This window comes from Plecotus auritus (genome assembly GCF_963455305.1).
Source record: "Plecotus auritus genome assembly, chromosome: 4".
Lineage (NCBI taxonomy): Eukaryota > Metazoa > Chordata > Mammalia > Chiroptera > Vespertilionidae > Plecotus > Plecotus auritus.
The window spans coordinates 97916657-97940803 of NC_137775.1; the positions used below are offsets into that span (position 1 = coordinate 97916657).

The window sequence follows — 24147 nt, forward strand, 5'->3', positions numbered from 1 at the left end:
TTTGCCTCCCTTTTTCCTCCTTAATAAACTTCTAGATATCTGCATGGTGTTTGAAGTTTTGGGGCATCATCTGCTGAAGTGGATCATCAAGTCCAATTATCAAGGGCTTCCACTGCCTTGTGTCAAAAAAATCATTCAGCAAGTATGTATCTTAGTATTTTCTGTGTGGCGATTTTTATTTTTTTTTTATGTTAAGTGTCAGGGGCTTCCTATTTCCAATAGAGGTTTTATTTTAAAAAGTAGGCTTTTATAATTGCTAACATTGTTTTATTCAGTCCATAGGGTTCACTGTATTTATTCTGTTGTTAAACATTTTATCAAAACCATTTCCCCCCAGTTCATTTTCTATAGCCCTGGTCAGTTTGGCTCAGTGGATAGAGTGTCAGCCCACAGACTGAAGGGTCCTGGGTTCTAGTCCAGTCAAGGGCATGCACCTTGGTTCCAGGCTCAATCCCCAGTCCTGGTTGGGGTGCCTGCAAGAGACAACCAATCGATGTTTTTCTCTCCCTGTCTCTCCCATCCCCTTCCATTCTGTAAAATCAATGGAAAAAATATCCTTGGGTGAGGATTAACAACAACAAAAAAATTTCTATAATAATTATTAGAGGGGAATCTGTGTGCAGTTCCTGATTTTTGGAAAGTTGGAGCCCTTATTCAGAAGTTCTGGTTACAAATACTAATTCTATGGTAATAAAGAATTGCTATGTCGCCCTAGCCAGTTTGGCTCTGTGGACAGAGTGTCAGCCCACAGACTGAAGGGTCCCGGGTTCAATTCCATTCAAGGGCACATACCTCGTTTTGATCTCCGGCCCTGGTCCGGACATGTGCAAGAGGCAACTGATGGATGTGTCTCTCCACTTCGATGTTTCTCTCTCTGTCTCTCCATCCCTTCCTTCCATTCTTTATAAAAATCAATCGAAAAATATCCTTAGATGAGTATTAACAAAAAAGGAGTTGCCAGGTCAAATCATTACAATCTCTTTATATAACATTGTTCATGGGCACTTTTTAAAATGTTTTATTGATTTTTTGTGGTTTTTCTTAGAGAGAGAGACATCCATGTGAGAAACATGTATCAGCTGCCTCCTGCACGCCCCCTACTGGGAATTGACCCGGCAACCTTGGGCATGTGCTCTGACAGGGAATCAAACTGGCAACCTTTTGGTGCATGGGATGACGCTCAACCAACTGAGCCACACTGACCAGGTCTGTGGGCATTTCCTAGTATTATAAATACCTTTCAGTGTTCAGTAAAGAAGTTTACTGTCAGGAAAGTATTAATATATCAAAGGGCAAATAATTTGTTTCGACATTGTGTTTTGGTGGAAAGAGCTCCACACTGGGAAGCAAAAGTTCTTCATCAACAAGGAAATTTGAATTACAAGATACCTAAATCGCCGAAACCGGTTTGGCTCAGTGGATAGAGCGTTGGCCTGCGGACTGAAGGGTCCCGGGTTTGATTCCGGTCTAGGGCATGTACCTTGGTTGCGGGCACATCCCCAGTAGGGGGTGTGCAGGAAGCAGCTGATCGATGTTTCTCTCTCATCGATGTTTCTAGCTCTCTATCCCTCTCCCTTCCTCTCTGTAAAAAAATCAATAAAAAATATATATTTTTTTAAAAAACAGGGAGCCCTAACCGGTTTGGCTCAGTGGATAGAGCGTTGGCCTGCGGACTGAAGGGTCCCGGGTTTGATTCCGGTCAAGGGCATGTACCTTGGTTGCGGGCACATCCCCAGTAGGGGGTGTGCAGGAAGCAGCTGATCGATGTTTCTCTCTCATCGATGTTTCTAGCTCTCTATCCCTCTCCCTTCCTCTCTGTAAAATATCAATAAATATATTTTAAAAAAAAGATACCTAAATCTCTTTCACCACTTACTAGTACATTTCAATATTTAAAGGGCATGTGTACTATTTTTTTCTCAGTCTTTATAATGTACTTAAAAATATCTTCAAGTAGAATTCACTTTGTAAAACTTGGAAGAACTTTTTATTATAAATAAGTTAAGCTCTTGCCTTCATTCATAATTCACAATTAATCTTTGTGCTTTAAAAAAATACCTTATTCTCTGTGGAAAAAGCTACCACATCATTTTTATAGTTTTATTATTATTTTTTTTTCCTATGTTTTTTTTTTTTTTAATCCAAAGCCGCCTGCTTTCTTTTTTTTTTTTTTTTTTTTTTTAATATATATTTTATTGATATTTCACAGAGAGGAAGGGAGAGGAATAGAGAACTAGAAACATCGATGAGAGAGAAACATCGATCAGCTGCCTCCTGCACACCTCCCACTGAGGATGTGCCCGCAACCAAGGTACATGCCCTTGACCGGAATCGAACCCGGGACCTTTCAGTCCGCAGGCCGACGCTCCATCCACTGAGCCAAACCGGTTTCGGCTATTATTATTTTTTTAAGTTATTGTGATTTCTTCCTTCTCCAGAAAGACTTGTCTTTTGTGTTTGCAAGTCTCCTGCTCTGTTCCCACGCAGGTGTTACAGGGTCTGGATTACTTACACAGCAAGTGCCGGATCATCCACACTGACATTAAACCAGAAAACATCTTGTTGTCGGTGAATGAACAGTACATCCGGAGGCTGGCTGCAGAAGCCACAGAATGGCAGCGGTCTGGAGCTCCTCCACCTTCCGGATCTGCAGGTATATTTGTTTTGGGGACTTTGCTCTCATTAGCAGTTAAGTCAAGTTTCTATTTTTATTTTATTACTAGGCAGTTAAGTAAATCACATTCATCTATAGTAATAAAAGCATAATATGCAAATCGACCTATTGGCTGAACAGCAGGATGACCATGCTATGACAGGCACTGGCAAGCCAAGGCGGGTGCGATTATTTGAGTGGGGGGGCGGGGGTGCCATCGCCCCACGATTGCCCTGCAAAGGGAGGCCCAGGCCAGCGGGGCAATCCATGGGGGGAGGGGGAGGCCTCTGCGATCACCCCAAAGAGGGAGGCCTGGGCCACCCTCTGCAGGGCGATCGATTGGGGGGCTCCATGATCGATCATTCTGCAGAGGGAGGCCCAGGACACCAGCTGGTGCACTGTGGCGGGTGGGCGGGGCCTCCCTCTGCAGGGCAATCGATTGCAGGGCTCCGGGACTGTGAGAGGGCACAGGCCGGGCTGGGGGAGAGGCGCGTGCACACACACACACACACACACACACACACACACACACAGTGTGCGAATTTCATGCACCAGGCCTCAAAGGTACAGTAAGTGCTTATGTGTACAAAATAGTCCCAGTTTTCCAAAGACTTTTTTCACTCTCAGTATTGCTTCCATAATTGGAAGAAGAATACTAGAGACTGTGTATTTTAAGTATATATATGTTGTACAGTTGACCCTTGAACAACGGGGAGTTAAGCACATGGATCCCCATGCATTAAAAAGTTTGCTTTGTTAAATCATAGCCAAAAGCTTTTCTAAAAGGAAAGGTTTATTGAGCCACATGCTAGCCAGAAATAGGCCTGGGTCCTGGAGCATGCTATCTAAACCATCAGCAGCAGGGCTACATCTTTTTGGGATCAGTGGCTCTTTTAGGCAAACAGTTTAGGGGGAAGAAAGATGTAACTTGTTTTGAAAGAATTTAGTTATAGGTAAAGGGCTAGTTCTGGGATAGGTGCATAGGTGCGAAGGAAGAAGTGTTTATTCTTTAAGATTGGTTGTGTACAACAGTCTGGAAAGATCATGCATAAGCAGGATGCAGTGACACTTGGTGGTCGGCTATTAGGCTGTTCTCTCCAAAATAGTCACCTGGAGGTTAATTGAAAGTTTCAGCATATATTCAGGAATGTTATCAGTCTTTGTTGGTTTTGTCCTGCAGTCGTTAAAGAGATTAACCTCTCATCTTTTCCTTTCACCCTCCAGCCTGCTATTTAATTTAGGACACCTCAAAAAACTTTTTCCTTGCCCAGCTGGCGTGGCTCAGTGGTTGAGCATCAACCTATGAACCAGGAGGTCACTGGTTTGATTCCTGGTCAGGCCTCATGCCCAGGTTGCAGGCTCGATCCCCAGTAGGAGGCGTGCAGGAGGTAGCCAATCCATGATTCTCTCTCATCTTGGATGTCTCTACCTCTCTCTCCCTCTCTCTTCCTCTCTGAAATCAATAAAAATATATATATTTTTTAAAATTTTTTCTTGTCAGCTTACCACTTTTGACTCCCCCAAAACTTAACTACTAATAGCCTACTATTGACCAGAAGCTTTACCAATAACATACAGTTGATTAACACATACCTTGTATGTCATATTTTATGTACTATATTCTTACAGAAAAGTAGGCTAGAGAAAAGAAAATGTTATTAAGAAAATCATTAGGAAGAGAAAAAAATCCTCAAGTAAGTGGAGCCACACAGTTAAAACCTATGACAACTGTATATGTAAAAGCTGGTTCAGGTAAAATATTTTCTCTTATGATTTGATGGCTATTTTTGATGTGTTTACCTCTTACCATGCTCATTTATGGATCAGTGATTTGTGCAGGATCACGATAATACCTATTAAGACCTTCAGATTAAGCACTGGTGCGAACAGACTTTGAATCCTGGCTTCATCATCAGCTGGGTTACCTTGGGCGAGTCATTTGATTTTGTTATTTTCTCATGCAGGAGTTATTGGGATTAAATTTCATGTTAAAGCAGTTGGCATTGTGCCATATAGCATTATGTGCTAAATAAATATTGGCTACTGTGATTACAATAATTATTTCCATTTGAGGTTCAGATTTTAATTTTAATAGTTTAATTATATTTGAGGATCTTTTTAAAAAAGACGTTTTCATTGAGTTTTTAGAGAAAGAAGAAGGGATAGAGAGAGAGAGAAAGCATCAATGCAAGAGTAAAGCATTGATCAGCTGCCTTCTGCGCACCCCCTACTGTGGATTGAGCCCTCAACCTGGGCATGTGAACTGAACCAGCAACCTTTCCTTGCACAGGATGATGTCCAGCCAACTGAGTCACACTGGCCAGGACTGAGGAACTTCCTTGATCTTCAAATTGAAAGTATCAGTTATTAGGCTTCCTTTGAAAGGAAGTATCATAGGCTTCCTTTAAAAAGGAAAACTCAAGAAGGGGGAAATGGATAGTGTTTGATGAGCATAGCATTTGTTTTGTGTGGTTTTTTTTTTTTCAAAATGAAAAGGTTATAGAAATTTTACCCAACAATGTGAATACAGTTAATACTACTGATTAAGAGGGAAATTTTCTGTATTTTTTACCACAATTTTTAAAAATTTTAAAGGGAGACGGAAGATTCTTCCTCTCACCTAAGCTAAACTAATATCAGTGATATGCTATGTAGCAAATTACTATGGCTCTTGATGACACACTTCATTTAAAACTGACAAGTGATAAGGGGAAGAATTAGATGTGAATCCTGGGTAGGGATGAGAGGGTTGTTTTCTATCATATTCTATTTTAATCAGTATGTGTGAATGGGATTTTAGCAGCATTAATCGTGGAAACCAGAAATGGGGTCTTGGCTCTGCATTTATGCTATCTGAAGAATTTATTTAAAATTATTTTAAGTTAGTCAACTTTTATATGCATTCTTTCTTTTTTTTAAAAAAAAAAAAAATTTCTACCAAAGTTGCTTAAGTAATTGTCTCTACAGTACAAACTGTGCAAGAGAGATTTTTCATTCTGTTATGGTATCTTATATGAGCATTAGTTTATTTTTGCTGAATGCCAGGATTCTTACTTGGTTTTCTTTTCTTTTCAGTCAGTACTGCGCCCCAGCCTAAACCAGTAAGTATGAGGTGTTTCTATATTTAATTCTGATCTATGGGGCAGGGATTCTTCTATTATGGACAATGACAGTTTAAAATTTGAAAAACAAAGGAAGAAATATTCCTGCGCTTCTATAATTTTCTCCAATAAATTCCATGCATCTTTGGCAAGTTGATACTAGTGAGGTATCTATAAATTGGAGTGTGTCTGAAAGTACACCAGCCCCATAGACTGCTCAGAGGACCAAGATTTGTTGTTAATTTTGTTTTTATTTGATAAGAGTATACACTTCTTTGAAGTTAATGAAAAATGTCAGGGAAAGAGTGACATTTGATTAGGAAGTAATTAAAGTTAACAGTTATCTCCAACTAGAAGTAATGGATTAGCCACCTGAAGGCTTTATCTGTTTGTAATCTCCGCCCAGGCTGACAAAATGTCAAAGAATAAGAAGAAGAAATTGAAGAAGAAGCAGAAGCGCCAGGCAGAATTACTAGAGAAGCGAATGCAGGAAATTGAGGAAATGGAGAAAGAGTCGGGCCCTGGGCAAAAAAGACCAAACAAGCAAGAAGAATCAGAGAGTCCTGTTGAAAGACCCTTGAAAGAGAACCCACCTAATAAAATGACCCAAGAAAAACTTGGTATAAATAGAGCATCACAAAAATTACTTTATAGCGAAGTTTAACATTATCATTGTTATATGTAATGGTTTCATGCATACAGCACATCTTTGGGGGTGTCCTTATACAGTAAGGACAGAATAAGAATACAGAATTTGTTATAAATGTTAGGCAGGTGATATTCTAATGTAATTTCTAACTTTTCTCAGAAAATGCAACGTAGACTTCATTTAGCAGTTGGGTAAGGATAAGAAGATCTTTGTCCTGCTATAAGTAGGTTTTAGTTGCTCAATTGTGTTTTTACATGACTGTGTAAATATTTTAATCTCATGGAGAATTTTTCCTGTTCTTTCACTCCTACGCATACACATACATCCTTTTTGTCTGTTTGTTCCTTAGAAGAGTCAAGTACCGTTGACCAGGATCAAACACTTGTGGAACGTGGTGTAGAGGGTGGTACAGCAGAAATTAATTGCAATGGAGTAATTGAAATCGTTAATTATACTGAGGACAGTAATAAAGAAACACTGAGGCTTAAAGACGACCTACATAATGCTAATGACTCTGATGTTCAAAATTTGAAGCAGGAAACTAGTTTCCTAAGCTCCCAAAATGGAGACAGCAGCACATCTCAAGAAACAGACTCTGGTACACCTGTAACCTCTGAGGTGTCAGATACTGTGGTGTGTCAGTCTTTATCAAATGTAGACCAGTCACTCAGTGAACAGGACATCAGTCAACTTCAAGAAAGTATTCGGGCAGAGATACCTTGTGAAGATGAACAAGAACATAATGGACCACTGGACAGCAAAGGTACCTATGCAGACATATTTCCCCAATACTCTTTCCCCGCATACATAGTCATGAATTTCTAAACTAAAAGTACCATGATTTTTGTTAATAAAGCTTTACAGCAGGTGTCCAAGTGACCTTAAAAGTGTAAGTCTGTAGGTAACTGAATTTTATTGGTTGTGTAATGGGTGCACAGACAAGAAGGTAAAGGTTTTAAGTTTGGAAACTCAAGGTGTTGCTATCCTGCTTTTGTCTTAGAAAGGTTATTGTAAGTTGCCAATTGGGGGCCTGGATGTATTACCTCAGAGTTTTACTAACGTTGGGTAGTTCTGTTCATTGAACAGTCTTATTGATGATGCCTGTTGTCTATAGGAAAATCTACTGCTGGAAATTTTCTTGTTAATCCCCTGGAGCCAAAGAATGCAGAGAAGCTCCAAGTGAAGATTGCTGATCTTGGAAATGCCTGTTGGGTGGTAAGTTAAACTAGTCTCAGTGCTTTGTTTTGAAGCAACGAGTAATGAATGAGATTTGAACGTAGTTCTGCTAACAGAAGAAAACATCTTCAATTCTATACCCTGACTGCCAGTTAACATTTTAGTGACTATTTTTTCACTTCTTACAGAAAAGTTCAAATATATTTATGAAAGTAGAGAGAATGATATAATGAAACAATCCTGCCCAGTTAGGCATTTATTAATAGATCACCCTGTGAGGTTATTTTCAGTCACTGGACTTGTCAGGTTTAGTATGGAATCCCTTTTTATCCACATTATGGGGTTTTCAAATAGCTTGATTTTTTTTTTTTATTGTTTAAAGTATTACATATATTAGTACATATATCTCCTTTTTTTCCCCCATTGACCTTCCCCCAGCCTCCCCTACCCCCTCAAATAGCTTGATTTTTAAGGGAGGAGTCTCTCTACTCCCTTTGCCAATTTTTTAATCTCCACACATCAGTACTTATTTTCATGTCACTAATAAGTAACTTGACTATATTGCTCCCAATTTTTTTTTTCAATTTTATTTCTTCCTCCTGAAAAGTAGGACTAATTTACCACCACTGCACCCATCCCCAGTCTTCTTAATTTAATATGATTTTTGGCTAGGTATTTATTTTGTGTTTACATTATTAGGACTCTGCTGTTATCTTTAGCTGAACTGAGCATGTATTGTGTTAGGATTCCTTTTCTGCCTAGCACTGTTTCATGCTTAGACATCTTTGTACACTTATTGCTTAATTCAGCCCCACATTTTCGCCCAGTGGTGTGAATACATACACTTTAACACAAAAAGATACCTTGGTATTCTTTTACCTTTTCCCCTAAAAATCTCTATCCTGGAACCTGGAGTCTTCTCTCTGTGTTCATCCTTTGGATTGCCCTATCGGCCTGCTGCATTTCTGCCATTTGGGATCCTTTACTGTCATCTTGGGAATTATAGTTTACTCTCTTTTTATATCCCCTGTTTCTGTCTCTGATCTTTCTTGGTTTTGTTCTTGTTTCGTTTTTTGGAGTACATATAACTTCAGTAGCTTCCTAAGAAAGGGTGTGTGAGGTTGAGCAGGCAGAGGGGAGCCTTGTGTGTCTGATAATGGTTTTATTCTGCTTTTACAGTCATTTGGCTGGGCATCAAGTTCTAGGTTGAAAATCATTTTCCCTCAGTGTGGTTGTAATTGCTCCATTCTTGTCTTTTGGTTTTCTGTCTTGTTGCTGCTAAAGATCAATGCCATTCTGATGGGATATCACTTCGCATCGGTGTGCCTCACTAGCTCCGTTTTCATCCATTATGCTGTAGACTCAATAGTGAAATTCAAATTCCTTGGTTCTATTTTCTTAATTTTTTTTTTTTTAATTCTCTTCTCCTTGGTCTCTGTTCTCTAGCTCTAAAGTCACATTATTCAAATGTTAGACCTCCTATGCAGGTGCTCTCATTTCTGACGTTTCTCTCCTATTTTCTATTGTTTTCTTTTCTGGAATATTTTTTTTTCCCAGTGGGAGGGGGGTGGCAGTTTATTGTCCAACACTCTCAGGGTGGGGAGGTGAGGGGGTGGCCAGGGGGCGCTCCGTCTGCATCTCCTCCCTGCATTTGGTTAAATCAACAACTTCTCTTCTCAAATCCCTATGCTGTATAAGATAGACAAGGCCTCCCACCCCTACCCCCAGGAGTAAAGTTCAAGCATTCAGTTCTCCCTCCCAGATTACACTGTACCCAGGCCATGAGAGCGGATCCCAGCCTTGGGGTTTCTGGTGATGTTAATAGCCCTTCTCTCAGAAACCTCAAGATGAGCTCCTGCCCCCTTTCCCTGACCATCACAAACCACACTCCTCAACCCGATAGTCTGCAAGGAGGCTCTGACCCCTGGTATGGAGTGATGGGGGCAGGCAGCCTTCTCAAGCAGTGACGCCTCGAGTAAGTGGGGAGGGGAAGGGAGAGGACTGAGGGCCTCAGGAGGCAGGGTGGGAGGGACCTGGTGGATAAATTCAGAAAGCTCAGTCTGCATCCTCACCCCACACCCCGGGCCCCTAATCCCTGAGAGTCCGCTGGCCAAGGCAATATAGGTGGGGTGGGGGGAAGTTAAGTAGGTCCTTGTCTCCCAACCCCGGCCAGCCCTGTTGGGGACATGATGCTTTGGAAGGGCCAGGACTGGGCTCTAGGCCAGCTCTCGAGCTCCGACCTTCTGGAACAGCTGAATCTGGGACATAGGAGAGGCCTACTAACCCCCATATCCCAGGTCCTGGCTTGTTGGCAGAGTGGTGGGGACGAGGGGTGGGGGTGTCCTAAGGGCATTATAAAAAGCTAAAACCATTAAAAACTTCTTGGGGAAAAGTGCCTCCTAGCTTCTTGCTTCCCCAAGTTATCAACCTCCCCAAAGCCCAGCAGAGAGAGCTGAGCCCAGAGAGGGGGCCCATTAGCACCATGCAATGTTGGGGTGCCCCTGCAGCCTTGACCGACCCCGGGCAGGGGCCCTTCAAAGCTGAAGTGCCACTTGCTAAAGCTTCTGTATTCTTGAGGGGGGACCCCTGCAGGGGACGGATGGAGGAAGAAGGCTTGGCCAAAGTCTAGGCGGGGGTCTCAGCTGGGACCCCAAAGGACCCCTCCTGGGGTCATGACTTGAAGAATCTTCGTACCACAAACTGGCCCAACAGAACCAGAGCCAGAACTACCAGCACATTCCAGATGGGGCCGTTGCCCAGGTCCAGGGCTGCCACCCAACTGCCCTGCTGCACGATCCACTGGGCAATGCAGTGATGCAGAATGAAGTCGGCCATGAAGCAGGTCACCTGGCCCAGGAAATTGGTCAGGCCTCGCTGGTAGATGTAGAGGGTCAGGCAGTAGCCAAAGCCCAAGAGAGCCACCACCCAGTCCCAGTTGATGCCGCTCTCAAATAGGCTGGAGGCAATCTTGGTGTCAGCTGCAGGTGCTGCAACATGGTGTGGAACTCTGAGTCGTAGCACTGGTTGATGTCGTCCCCAATGATGGTGAGCTGCCGACCCACCTGCCCCAAGGTGCTGGCAGGCTCTGGGGACAAGGTGACCATCTCTGGGTCAGCGGGGGCAGTCGCCCCCTCAGCTTCCTGCTCCTGCTGATGGCGGTAAAAAACGTAGCTGCGGAAAACCTCCTCTGTGTCCCAGGCTACCTGCTCCTCCAAAGTGGAGGACAGGGCAAGCCCTTCACACCCATGCCTGGGAGGGCCGGGTCCTTGCCCAGGCGCCATTTTTCAGGTCCCAGGGGAGAGCAGTGTTAGCCCACACCCCAGCCTAGGCCAGGGATGGCTCAGTGGGGCCGAGGCTGGAGATCCTGAGGGGCTGCTTCAGGGTTAGCCTGCCCAGCCTTGGCTTCCAGGAGTGGCTGTCAGTGAACTCCTAGTGTCCAGATGCAGTCTCTGCAGGTCCCAGTGCGGCCCTCGGCACCCAAAAGGCTTCGAGGAGCGTGGAAGAGCCGGCAGCTCTTCTGGAAGAGTTTTTAACTTATTCTCAAGAAGCCTTATTTCTACTCTGTAAGTTTTTTGGTTCTCTGATTAACTTACAGAGGATATTGATCATTTTCCCAATTTTGGCATTTTCTTCCTATAAGATGTTACATTCTTTCTGTTTAGGATCACTAAACAAAGTACTGTATGGACCATATGAATAGAGTAACTAGAAAGCCATTTGGAAGCTCTGCCTGGGTGGATCTTGTTGACTGTTATTCACTATAGAATGATCTGTCTGGGCTATCTTTTATTTATTTATTTTTTAAATTACAGTTGACATACAAGATTATATTAGTTTCAGGTGTACAACATAGTGATTGGGCATTTATATAACTTACGAAGTGGTCATTCTGATAAGTCTAGTACCCACCTGGCACCATACATAGTTATTACAATATTATTGACTATATTCCCTATGCTGAACTTTACATCCTGTGAGTGTTTTTATAACTGGCAGTTTATATATCTGTTAGGCCATTTCATTTCATCCTCAGATGTCAGGATCTCTGGATCTTTCCTCTTAAATTGGTCGTATTTCCCACAGAAACTTACAGTCTTCCTTAGATCTACCCAGAGAGTAAATGCCTGGCTACTAGCATTCTAGGAGCTGAGTTAAGCAAAAAAACTGGGGCTCACCATACAATTACAGTCACTTAATTTCCCTGTCTTCAGAATGGTACTCTCTCCTCAACTGTACGTAGCATCTCCGGAGACCCTGTTGTACCCATTCCAGAGAAAACCTCCAGATGGTCTATGTGCCTTAAGGGCTGTTAGACTTTATCAAGCCCTGTGTTCTGGAGCTCTGTTTCTTTAAAAGGTGTTTTAAAGGAGTATTCCTGTATTGAATCCCATTTTCATCCATACTTCCAGAGATCCTCTTAATATATTATATGCAATTTGCTTGAATTTTGTTGAGGATCTATGTCCATCAGAGATATTGGCCTGTAATTTCTTTTTTTGTGTTGTCCTTGTCATGTTTTGGTATCAGGTAATATTGGCCTTGTAACATGAGGTAGGAAGCCTTCTCTCCCCTTCAGTTTTGTGGAAGAGTTTGAGAAGGATAGATATTAAACCTATGAATGTTGGTGGAATTCACTATATGCTGTGTTGTCCTTGTCTTAAGTTTTTTGGGAGATGTTTTTATTGCTGTTTAAATTCCTTATTAGTGATTAGCCTCTTCAGATTTTCTATTCATAATTCAGTCTAGGAAGGTTGTATGATCTAAGAATTATTTCATTTATATTTTCTATTGTCTTATTAGTTTCTATTTGATTTATTTCTGCTATAATTTTCATTATTTTCTTCCTTCTACTGACTTTATTCCTTTAGGTATAAGGTTAGAATATTTATTTGAGATTTTTATTTCTTGAGCTAGGCATGTATGTATAGGTATACTTCATTTTATTGAGCTTCACAAATGTTAGTGTGTTTTACAAATTGAAGGCAAGACATGTCACCTGCAAAAAGGTTACAACTTGCTTTATTGTGGTCTGTAATCAAACCCACAGTATATCCACAGTATGCCTGCATTGCTGTAAACTTCCCTCTTAATATATTTCTATCGCAGCATATTCCGTAGATTTTAGTACATCATATTTTCATTTGTCTCCATGTTTTATTGTGATTCTCCTTTGATTCTTTTGTTGCCCCAAAGTTGTTAAATAGCATATTGTTTAATCTCCACATATTTGTGATTTTTCCAGCTTCTTGTTAATTTAGTTTCATACCATTGTATTCAGAAAAGATACTTGATAGGATGTCAAGTCTTAAATTTATTAAAGACTTGTTTGTGTTCTGACATATGGTCTATCCTTGGGAATGTTCTATGTGCACATGAAGAATATGCATTTTGTTGGTTTTGGAATGTTCTGTATGTATGTTAAGTCCATTTGATTTGATGTGTCATTTACTAGTAAGGTCAATGTTTCTTCACTGACTTGCTATCTTGATGCTCTGTCCATTGGTGGAAGTGGGGTGTTAAAGTCTCCTACCTCTATTGTGTTTGTCAGTTTCTCTTTTTTAGGTCTGTTAATAATTGCTTTATATATTTTAGTGTTCCTGAGTTTGGTGCATGTAAGTAAATGTTGTCTTTTTGTTGGATTGTCTCCTTTATCATTATGTAATGTCCATTTTTATCTCATTACTTTTTTGTGGCTTGAAATCTAATCCTATCTAATAAAAGAGTAATATGCAAATTGACTGTGCCTCTGCTACACCCACAAGCCATGCCCACCAGCCACGCCCACCAGCCAATCAGGAGGGAATATGCAAATAAACCCAACCAAGATGGCTGCAGCCACAGAGAGCAGGAGGGAGGCTTGGGTTTCCCTGGCAATGGAGGAAGCCAAGCTTTCCGCCTGCCCTTGCCGGCACAGGCCTCCACTCAATGCTACAAAGTTTCAATTATAGAAGATAAATAAATCCCAACAGAAATGGCGGCAGCCACGGAGCTGGAAAGAGCAGGAGGCTAGGGTTGCCCGCGGTGATGGAGGAAGCCAAGCTACTGCACCCTGGCCTGCTTTGGCCTGCACTTAAGGCTACAAAGTTTCAATTATAGAAGATACATAAATCCCAACAGAAATGGCTGCCGCCACGGAGTGAGCAGAAGGCTTGGCTCCACTCCAGGCTACAAAGTTTCAATTGTAGAAAATAATCCCAGATCCCAGGGCCTCCGCTTGGGTCGCCAGGGGGTGTGGCCGGCCTGCAAACCACCACAGGCCCCTCGCCCAGGCCGCCCCACGCCCCAAGGGAACCCCCACCCTGATCCGGGACACCCTTCAGGGCAAACCAGCTGGCCCCCACCCGTGCACCAGGCCTCTATCCTATCTAATAAAAGAGTAATATGCAAATTGACCATCACTCCAACACACAGGGTGGCTGCCCCCATGTGGTCAAAGATCCTGCCCCCATGTGGACACAAGATGGCCTCCACAAGATGGCCAGCAGGGAAGGGCAGTTGGGAGGGACCAGGCGTGCAAGGGAGGGCAGTTGTGGGCGATCAGGCCAGCAGGGGAGGGCAGTTGGGAGGGACCAGGCCTGCAAGGGAGGGCAGTTGGGGGCAATCAAGCCTGCTGGGGAGAGCAGTTAGGGGTGACCCGGCTGGCAGAGGAGGGAAGTTGGGGGTGACTGGGTCTACAGGGAAGGGCAGTTGGGGGGGACCCAGGCCTGCAGGGGAAGGCAGTTACGGGCAAACAGGCTGGCAGGGGAGCAGTTAGGCATCAATCAGGCTGGCAGAGGAGTGGTTAGGGCAGGGGTCCTCAAACTTTTTAAACAGGGGGCCAGTTCACTGTCCCTCAGATGGTTGGAGGGCCGGACTATAGTTTTTTAAAAAAAAACTATGAACAAATTCCTATGTGAACTGCGGGCCCGGGACGAGTCGGCTGCTAAGCAGGACAGGCAGCGGCACCCAGCGGGCCGGATAAATGTCCTTGGCAGGCCGCATGTGGCCCGCGGGCCGTAGTTTGAGGACCCCTGGGTTAGGGGTGATCAGGCTGGCAGGCAAAAGCGGTTAGGGGCAATCAGGAAGGCAAGCAGGCGAGCAGTTGGGAGCCAACAGTACTGGATTGTGAGAGGGATGTCTGGCTGCCCTTTTAGGCCCGATTCCATTGGTAGCCAGACATACCTCGAGGGGTTCCAGATTGGAGAGGATGCAGGCTGGGCTGAGGGACTTCCCCCCGCACCCCCCGCCGTGCACGAATTTCGTGCACCGGGCCTCAAGTTTGATATAATTGTGGCTATACCCGCTTTCTTTTGGATGCCATTTGCTTGGAATGTCACTTTTCACCCCTTTGCTTTGAGCCTTTGTTTATCAAGACCCAACTATAGGGGTCTGAGATGAGTCTTCTGAAAAGGCAGCCTATAGTTGGGTCTTGATTTTTAATCCATCAAGTTACTGTGTGCCTTTTGAATGGTGAGTTCAGTCTATTTACATTTAAGGTGATTAATGATATATGAGAACTTACTGACAAATTATTATGCTGTGTGTTCATTACCAAATTTAAGTAGCTATTGTTATTTTTAATGCTTTTAACGTGGTGCACACGGGGGCAATTAGAGGATAAGTTGGGTTTTTTTTTAATATATATTTATTTATTTCAGAGAGGAAGGGAAGGGAGAGAGAGAGAGAGAAACATCAATGATGAAAGAATCATTGATTGGCTGCCTTCTGCATGCCCCGCCCCCTATTGCGGATCGAGCCCGCAACCCAAGCATTCCTTGACCTGAATCGAACTCGGGACCCTTCAATTCACAGGCTGATGCTCTATCCACTGAGCCAAACCAGCTAGGGTGAGAATGAGTTATTAACAGTGAATGTTTTGCATTTCTTATGGTTCTAGAGGCCTCATATACAGTATATAAATATATATTGTGACATATTTATGCATTTCAGTTCTCTATTATGTTTTGAAACTTTATTTGCTATTTTCTCATATCACTTCATATTATTTTTTTTTTCATATTATTTTTTTTTTTTAACAATTTCTTAGTGATTTCTTTCTCAGTACTTCACCTGTCCTTTCGTGTGTTTTTTTCTCTTTCATGGATGCCACGTTCTTTGGAAGCTTGTTTAGACCGAGTTAATGGCCTTTTAGGCTTCCTCCACGTGAATAGGAGTTCACTTTTTGAATAATAATTATTATATGTCACAGAGAGGGCATCAGGTTTTAGAGATGTTTAGGTGGGGCATGGCCAAAAAAGGGTTGGGAACCACTGCTCTAAGTGCTTAATACTGTATTTTGTAATAGAGCTGCAATTTTTTTACTTCTGTCACTTTACTTAATGTTTTGTGTACCTTTGCCATTTTGTTTCCAAAAGGGCTCCTTTCAGTATTTCTTGTCAGACAAGTCTTATGGTGATGAACTCCCTCAGCTTTTGTTTTGTCTTGGAAAGTGTTTCTCCTTCATATCTGAAAGGATAACTTTACTCCATAAATTATTCTTGGCTGGCAGTTTGTTGTTGTTGTTTTCATCCTCACCGTAAAATATGTTTTGTTTTGTTTTTAATTGATTTGAGAGAAAGAGACAGAAACATCAATGTGAGAGAGAAACATCAATCAGTTGCCCCAGGCAGGAATGGAACCTGCAAGCTTTTTGGTGTATGGGGACAACACTACAATCAATTTGAGCCACCTGGCCAGGGCGTGGCTGGCAGTTTTAATCTTTTAGTATTTTCGATATGTCCTTCCACTCCTAGCCTGATGAGGGAGGGTTCCTTTGACAGTTTAATATAATGTGTCTTAGAGAATGTGTCTTTGTATTGAGATTAATTAGGTCTTCTTTGACCTTCCTGTATGTCCAACTCATCCAGGTTTGGGAACTTCTCATCTGTTACTTCTTTAAATAGGCTCTCTGTCCCCTTCTCCATCACTTCTCCTTTTTGGGATGCCCATTATTCTTATATTGCCCTTTCTGATGGAGTGGGATAATTCTCATAGAGTTGCGTGTCTTTTTAAAATCTTAGTTCTCTCTGCTCTTCCCCCTGAATCATTTGTAGATTCCTGTATTTGAACCTGCTAATTCTCTTTTCCATCCAGTCTACTCTCATTCCAGTGCTTTCTAATGTATTCTTTATCTTATTTGTTGAGTTTTTCAGCTCCGGATTTTTTGTTTGGTTCTTTTTTAGAGTTTTAATACCTTTGTACAGCACTCCTTTTGTTCAGTCATTTTATTCTTGAACTCATTGGACTGCCTTTCTGAGTTTTCTTGTATCTTGTTGAATTTTGTTTTATAACAGCTGTTTTGAATTCTCTGTCATTTAGATCAGTCTTCCATGACTCTTTGTTTGGTTGCTGGACAGATGTCATTTTATTTTTGTTCTACTATGTTACCGTGATTATCCATGGTGCTTGATTCCTCTGCTGGCGCATTTGAAGTAGTGAACACTTTCCTTGCTTTTCCCAGCTTTGTTTAATTTGAACAATTCAACAAGTTGGTATTTAAGAGGCCTCTTTTGTTTTCCAATAGGTGGCACTATAGCACAAGTTTTTGGTTTCTCTTACCTGAGTGGACTCTGGGTATATTTGACAGCTAGCATTTTCTTTCTTACTTTTTTTTTTTATATATATTTTATTGATTTTTTACAGAGAGGAAGGAAGAGGGACAGAGAGTTAGAAACATCGATGAGAGAGAAACATCGATCAGCTGCCTCCTGCACACCCCCCACCGGGGATGTGCCCGCAACCAAGGCACATGCCCTTGACCGGAATCGAACCCGGGACCCTTCAGTCCGCAGGCCGACGCTCTATCCACTGAGCCACACCGGTTTTGGCCTTTCTTACTTTTTTAATCTTTATTGTTGAAAGTATTACATATGCCTCCTCCCCAACCCCCACCCCCGTTGACACCTTCTAGCCAGCGCAAGAGTTAGTATTTTCTACCCTCCACAGCTGCTGCCAGAGATATCACAGGTGCCCTCTTTGTAGCTGCTTGTGCCTCCAGGGTCACTGGTGCCTTCCAGTGTTGCTGCAACCCCAGTTTTCGCTGGAGTCACCAGGATGATATGTGCCTCACTGTGTCCAGGGTTGTCTGAGTCTCAGATGCCACCACCATGGCAGGGGAGCCAGGGTCACAGGCACTGCTGTAGCCAGGGGAGGGAGCCAGAGTAGCTTGTGCCAGTGTTGCTGCTGCCCTTTTCCTTTTCTGGGGGTTGTGGGTGTAGTCATGAGCCCCTTCTCTACTGATGCTGCCATTCTTTCTTTCCCCTGCTGGTCCTCTAATTCTACCTTTCCTTGCATTCCAATCCACCTACCTCAGATGTACAGATGTGTGGATCTCCTAATGTGTTAATTATCATTTTGATGCTATTACCTCCAAATGTATTATCTCTTATACATCCTAGTGTGCTGATCAGTATTCCAGTCATTGTAGTTTGAAGGGGGAAGACCAAGGGTATGTCTCCCTCTGCCATGATGCTGATGTCACTCTCAGGAATTCTTCATAGGTGCTATTTTAAGGTTCTTGAAACTTGAAACCTATATCTTAAAAATAAATTGTTATTCTCTAATCTGTGTATATAAAGTTTAGATTCATATGTTTGCAAAATAATTCGGAGTAGACTGTGAAGCAAAGTGCTATTTGGAGGTAATAGCATCAAAATGATACTTAACACATTAATTAAATAAAAACTTTGGTTTAGGAAAAATTTAGACAATTTATTTTAATCTCCATTATTAAGCAATCATGACTTCTTACTTTTTAGAATAAATGAATTTTAAAATACTGTTTTCTTCTGCATTTACTCAGCATAAACATTTCACTGAAGATATTCAAACAAGGCAATATCGCTCCTTGGAAGTTCTGATAGGATCGGGCTATAGTACCCCTGCTGACATTTGGAGCACGGCATGCATGGTAATGTTTTTTCCCTTTGTTCTTCACTTGTTATTTGGTAATAACATGCCTTGCCCTGTTTGCTCATTTCAGTAGACCAGCAAATTAAGAAAGTGAAAAGGTATTTTTTTGTGTGACTTATCACACAAAATCCTGTGTCTGGAGAGGTCTGAATTCAAAAGCTGGATGTAAACATCTCGCTTTCCATTTGGTTCCTGCCAGATTCCTGTTAGGTGAAGAAACCAAATGTTTCTTACTAAAGTTGGGGGTGGGTCCAGGTGGATTGTAAACAACTACTCTGAGGTAGTGTCACTTTTGTTTAGGCTGTTACAGGTACCCTTCCCCTTTTGACTCTGATCTTTTTTCTGATTAAGGAAATCCCTGGAAACTGTTTCATTCTGTAAAGTTCAACAGTTACTCTGACATCTTTGCACTTCATAATATGTGAAGTTCAATCATTCATAAGTTACTGCTTTGTCCCAGGCAAGCAACTATTCAAATGGTTAGATTTAGTTGCTACTAAATGATTTCCCACAAACAGCCTCATGTTGGAATGTGTTATATTGTTTCCTGAAATGGAGTATACTCTTTACTTGTAATTGTGTGTTTATTTCCTTGTTTCTCTTCCACTAGGTTATAAGAGCCATGCTGGCAGGAGTCATGTGTGTTATGCATAGCAAGTGTCTGGTTAAGGCCCTGGCACATTTTGAGTGTGTGTTTACAATGCATTTCTGATGCTAAATACCTAGAATTGTCACAGATTTCACAAGTTAAGGGCATAGTTTCCCTCAAGTCTGCCTCTGAGGCCCACAGGCTACCTGTACTTCGGGCCAACTGGCTACACATTGGGGGATTCCACTATCATTTCAGATTCGATAGTTCACTAGAATGACTCACAGAACTCAGTCTCATCATGAGTCACCTCATTCATATAAATTTAAGTGTGGCCCAGTGTTCCATTATGAATAACAAAAAAACACCCTGATCACTTGGAAATTCCAAGAGTTTAGAGGCTATCTCCCAGGAAACAGGAACAAAGACCAAACAAATTATTATGCAACAGTAATTAATAAATATTTGTGGACCATCAGATGTGTTGAACTAAGCAAGAAATACATTAAACTCATTTTAATTAACATTTAGTACTCATAGTCAACTCTAGAAAACTTGAAAGAGAAAGGACAGGGCATAAATCTCCACCTGTTTTAGTCGTAGATTTCTTGACACCTACTCCCTGAAAAGCTGTCTTCCAAAGGTAACAGAGTTAAAACCATGTTGTTAATATGGCATGACTTTATAAATCATTTGTTGGGACATATCAGACTTTTGAAGTGGAGGACTCTGAAATAAAGTAAGGTTTGGTATTTTATACACAAGATTTTGCACATAAAACCTGACTTCTTTCTTGCCATACCTTAAAGCAGGGGTGGGGAATGTCTAGCCTGCAGGCCGTATAAAGCCCGAGAAACCATTTGGTCTGGCCCTGCCAAGGCATTAGGGGTGAGTTAATTAAATGTTTGACCAAATACAGCAGGCTAACATTTTTTAAACATGTATTTATTGATTTTTAGAGAGAAAAGAAAGGAGAAGGATAGAGAGAGGAACATCAATGAGAGAGAAACATCATTGAGCAGCTGCCTCCTGCACGCCCCCACTGGGGATCGAGCCCACAACCCATGCATGTGCCCTGACCGGGAATCGAACTGGTGACCTCTTGGTTTATGGATCAATGCTCAACAAACAGCAGGCTAATTTTTAAGCTGATAATTTTGTATGGCCCACAAATGATGTCATAAATATCCACATGGCCCTTGGCATAAAAAAGGTTCTCACCCCTGCCTTGAAGCTTTAAGTTTATTGTTAGACAAAATAAGTGAGCAATATCACCAACTACAAAATATAGCTAGATGGTATCTGTTTATTATGATAATAAATGGTTCTTAGTAGTGGGCTAATTATTTGAGGGCAGTGGATCCTGCTTGCTATTTAACATAGTATTTACTATTTCAGGCTTAAGAAGTGAGGGGGAAAAAGATAAAAGAGGAATTAACCTTGCCTCCTGTTTGGACCAGCTCACATGCAGGAATTTTCTTGATCGGGGAGGGAAGCACTTACTTGACATGAGACAGTATCATGAGAACTTGTGCCCCAAGCTTCTCTCATTTTGCTGATAGGTATAGAAATGTTGCCTAAAGTTTGGCCATAATCAGAGAATAAAAATAAATCCTAGATTATCAGAAGTCCCTGGAGAGATGGATCTTGCGTCCAGTGTAATTAATTGATAGAAAAATTGGGGCTCTTTCTGAGAGATAGAGACAAGTTATGAAATCGCCTATACCCGTGGTCGGCAAACTGCGGCTCGCGAGCCACATGTGGCTCTTTGGCCCCTTGAGTGTGGCTCTTCCACAAAATACCACGGCCTGGGTGAGTCTGTTTTGAAGAAGTGGCGTTAGAAGAAGTTTAAGTTTAAAAAATTTGGCTCTCAAAAGAAATTTAAATCGTTGTACTGTTGATATTTGGCTCTGTTGACTAATGAGTTTGCCGACCACTGGCCTATACCATTAGTGATTGAGATAACAAAGTTTAGATGGGCAGTAACATAAATGTTACATTAATGTTCCATGAAGAACATTAAGAATCAATAAAGAATAGATGTTTTTAATTCTCCAAACAGGAGTCTGTGGATCTTAACAACCTTATAGTGACACATGTCAACCATTATAGTATCAGATAGAATAGTTTCACTGCCCTAAAAATCCTCTGTGCTCTGCCTATTCATTCCTTTTCCCCTTTCTCCTTCCCTCCCCTCAACCCCTGGCCACTGATCTTTCTATTGTCTCTATAGTTTTGCCTTTTCCAGAGTGTCAACTTGAAATCCTACAGTATGTAGCCTTTTAGTTGTTTTTTTTTCACTTTGTAATATTCATTTTATAACTGATTTTGCCTGTGTCTGTGACCCTGAGTGATGAACAGGCTCTGGTTAGTGTGGGACAGGCATGAGTGAGAATTGGGAGCCCTGGATTGGGGGATGAGCTTCGGCTTTCCGTTGGGTCACAGTTTTCTCATCTACAAAGGAAATGTATTCAACTAGATGTTTTATTATCTAGAGCTTCTGCTAGCTTTCAGTTCTAATGTAATCATTTGGTTAGGTTTTTTGCTGTTTTGTAAAATTGTAACTACTAACAACTACCTTATATTTAGAAAATAAAACTCTTAGAGAACTTTAACTAGATGTAAGTTTTTAGATTTAAAAAAAAAAAGAAAATTTAAGTTTTAGAATTTTTTATTTATTTATTTTTTTTGTGAGCTTTAATTTCAGTATCTTTTGTAACCTCCCACTATGAGATTTGAAAAATTAAAGTACTGGTTTCAGAAGAGATTGACAAATTTTGGTGAATAAGAATCAGTTGGTTTCTGTTCTGCTTTGGGACTATAAACCTCCGGGCAATGAGAGGGTAGCACCAGTAGCTGCTCTATCAGTGTGGTTCAGTTTCATAGTGAGCTGCTGGAAGGTAAACAAGCTATACCTGGCAAGAAGCCATAGCATCCCTGACATTTTAGAGGTAATCCTAAACCTTCTGGTTTTGTGGCCTTTCTCTGGGCAGTAGTACAGCCCAAGAATACTGTTTTAAGAAAGTCTGTCTTATCCTGAAACTGCAAAATCTGACACGAGCAAACCACCGAGACCTAAACATGAGTCTCAATTGAGAATGTGCCCCAACTAAATCCACCCACAGTCTTTGAGATTGTCTGAACTCCTTAGTGCCATTGATTCAATCAAAGTTGACCCACGACTAGCACTTAACTTTTTTTACTTCACTTTTATTATTTTTAATACATATTTTTACTGATTTCAGAGGAAGGGAGAGAGTGATAGAAACATCAATGATAAGAGAGTATCATTCATTGGCTGCCTCCTGCACACTCCACACTGGGGATCAAGCCCACAACCCGGGAATGTGCCCTGACCGGAATCACATGACCTCCTGCTTCATAGGTCAACGCTCAACCACTGAGCCAGGCCAGCTGGGGCTGACTTCACTTTTATATCAATAAGGTTCTTTTAAAACTGTTCTATTGTTTTTTAATCCATTTTAATCAATGAAAATTTAACATAGCCCCATCACTCAGATGCTGTCTTCATACTGCTTGGCATTTATTCCATAGGAAATCACTTTCTTTCAGATACTCTTAAACACCATTTATAAGAGGTTGTCTTGTAGTAGGAGACTGCCTTTCTTTTCCTGGTTGGTGACACAGATTATGAGTTGCTCCTGATTCCATTTACACATAATCTTTTTCTGACTTTTTCATAGGACTAAGAATTGGGAACTCTGTCTGGGATAGGTTAGGGAGTGCTTTCCAAAGCAAAACTTTAAAATGTACTTTTTGCCAAACACTAAAGAGTCATAGGTAGAAAAATGTCTGAATTTTTTGGTTTCAGTTTTGGATACAGAATCTCAATTTCTAGCCATGTAAAATTATAATGCAAGACTTGCTCTTCTCACGAAAATTTAATAATAAAAAATCACCTTACTGTCCAGATGTGCCCCCTCTGAGCAAAAAGAGAAACTTGAGAGCGTAATTACTGATTTGGCGGGAGGTGGGGAGGACGTGGAATAATCTATATGTTGATATTAACTGAGTTTTCACTATTTTCCTGCTCCATTTTATTAAGATACGGGTGTGGGAGGAAAGCTCTTGAGGAATAATCTCTTAGATGTTTTTTAAGTGATTATCTGCAGGTTACTTAATATTGAACCAAATAAAAATAAGCTTCCCAAAGGTCTTTTTTTTTCTTAGTGTTTTCATACGCTGTCCTCTTTTTCTTAGGCCTTTGAACTGGCCACTGGTGACTATTTGTTTGAACCTCATTCAGGGGAAGAGTACACTCGAGATGAAGGTGAGTCCTCGTAACTGTGATTGTTTGTGTGTGGTAGTTACACTTTCCACGTGTGGCTAACATCATTTATTAGTACTGAAGAGCCTTTGTCTTTTTAGTGTGCTAAGAATATATAAATTTCAGAAAATATAGAAATATGTTTTATATTAGGTATTAGATATACTAGATACTTTATAATAAATATTAAATAACTCAGATGAGGATTAAAGGAGGCCACAATTGGTTAAACTAAAATTTGGCGTTCTTCTAAAACATCTAGTTATCTTTCTTCCTATATAAACCAGTGGTGATTAATTCTTTACTCAGTTTGAAGCTACCTGTTGATCAACTTGTTGCTCATTTATACCTTCAGCTTTATCTGGAAGTTAATAATTTTAATATACAAACATGCTATGATTGAATGCAGAGAAGAAAAGGGCAAGTGAGAAAGAGAAAAACATCTATGTGAGAGAAAAACACTGATCGGTTGCCTCCCGTATGCACCCCCCACGACCTAGGTGTGTGTCCCAGTCGGAAATCGAACCTGCAACCTTCTGGTGCATGGGACAACAGTCCAACCAACTGAGCTTAGAGCAGTAGCAATATGCCCTCTCAATGTGGAAAATAAGTTCTTGACATTCTATGCTTCCCTCGAGTCTTTGTGAAGTCGGGTTTCATGCTCTATAGAAACAGGAATGCTCTCTCTTTCTCAAACTGGTTCTCTGGGATATTAATGGGCAATGTTAGTAGAGCTTGCTAATATTCCTAACAAGTACTATTTGGAAAATGTTATAGCCAAATGCTTATATTAGTGGGTAC

The 24147-nt window shown here is 41.4% G+C and overlaps 1 protein-coding gene and 1 pseudogene across 2 annotated transcripts in view; one reads left to right on the forward strand and one right to left on the reverse strand.

Moving 5' to 3' along the window:
* Positions 1-24147, forward strand: part of SRPK1 (SRSF protein kinase 1) — a 91688-nt gene that overhangs the window by 60748 nt on the left and 6793 nt on the right. Inside the window, exons 7-14 of the mRNA XM_080664958.1 lie at positions 36-142; positions 2488-2653; positions 5729-5754; positions 6161-6374; positions 6753-7166; positions 7518-7618; positions 18360-18467; positions 23280-23349. Coding sequence (XP_080521084.1) covers positions 36-142; positions 2488-2653; positions 5729-5754; positions 6161-6374; positions 6753-7166; positions 7518-7618; positions 18360-18467; positions 23280-23349 — 1206 coding nt within the window. The remainder of the gene's footprint in view (positions 1-35; positions 143-2487; positions 2654-5728; positions 5755-6160; positions 6375-6752; positions 7167-7517; positions 7619-18359; positions 18468-23279; positions 23350-24147) is intronic.
* On the reverse strand, positions 10250-10860 carry LOC308247093 (bcl-2 homologous antagonist/killer-like; annotated as a pseudogene). The gene has a single exon. The product of its transcript is annotated as a bcl-2 homologous antagonist/killer-like (transcript).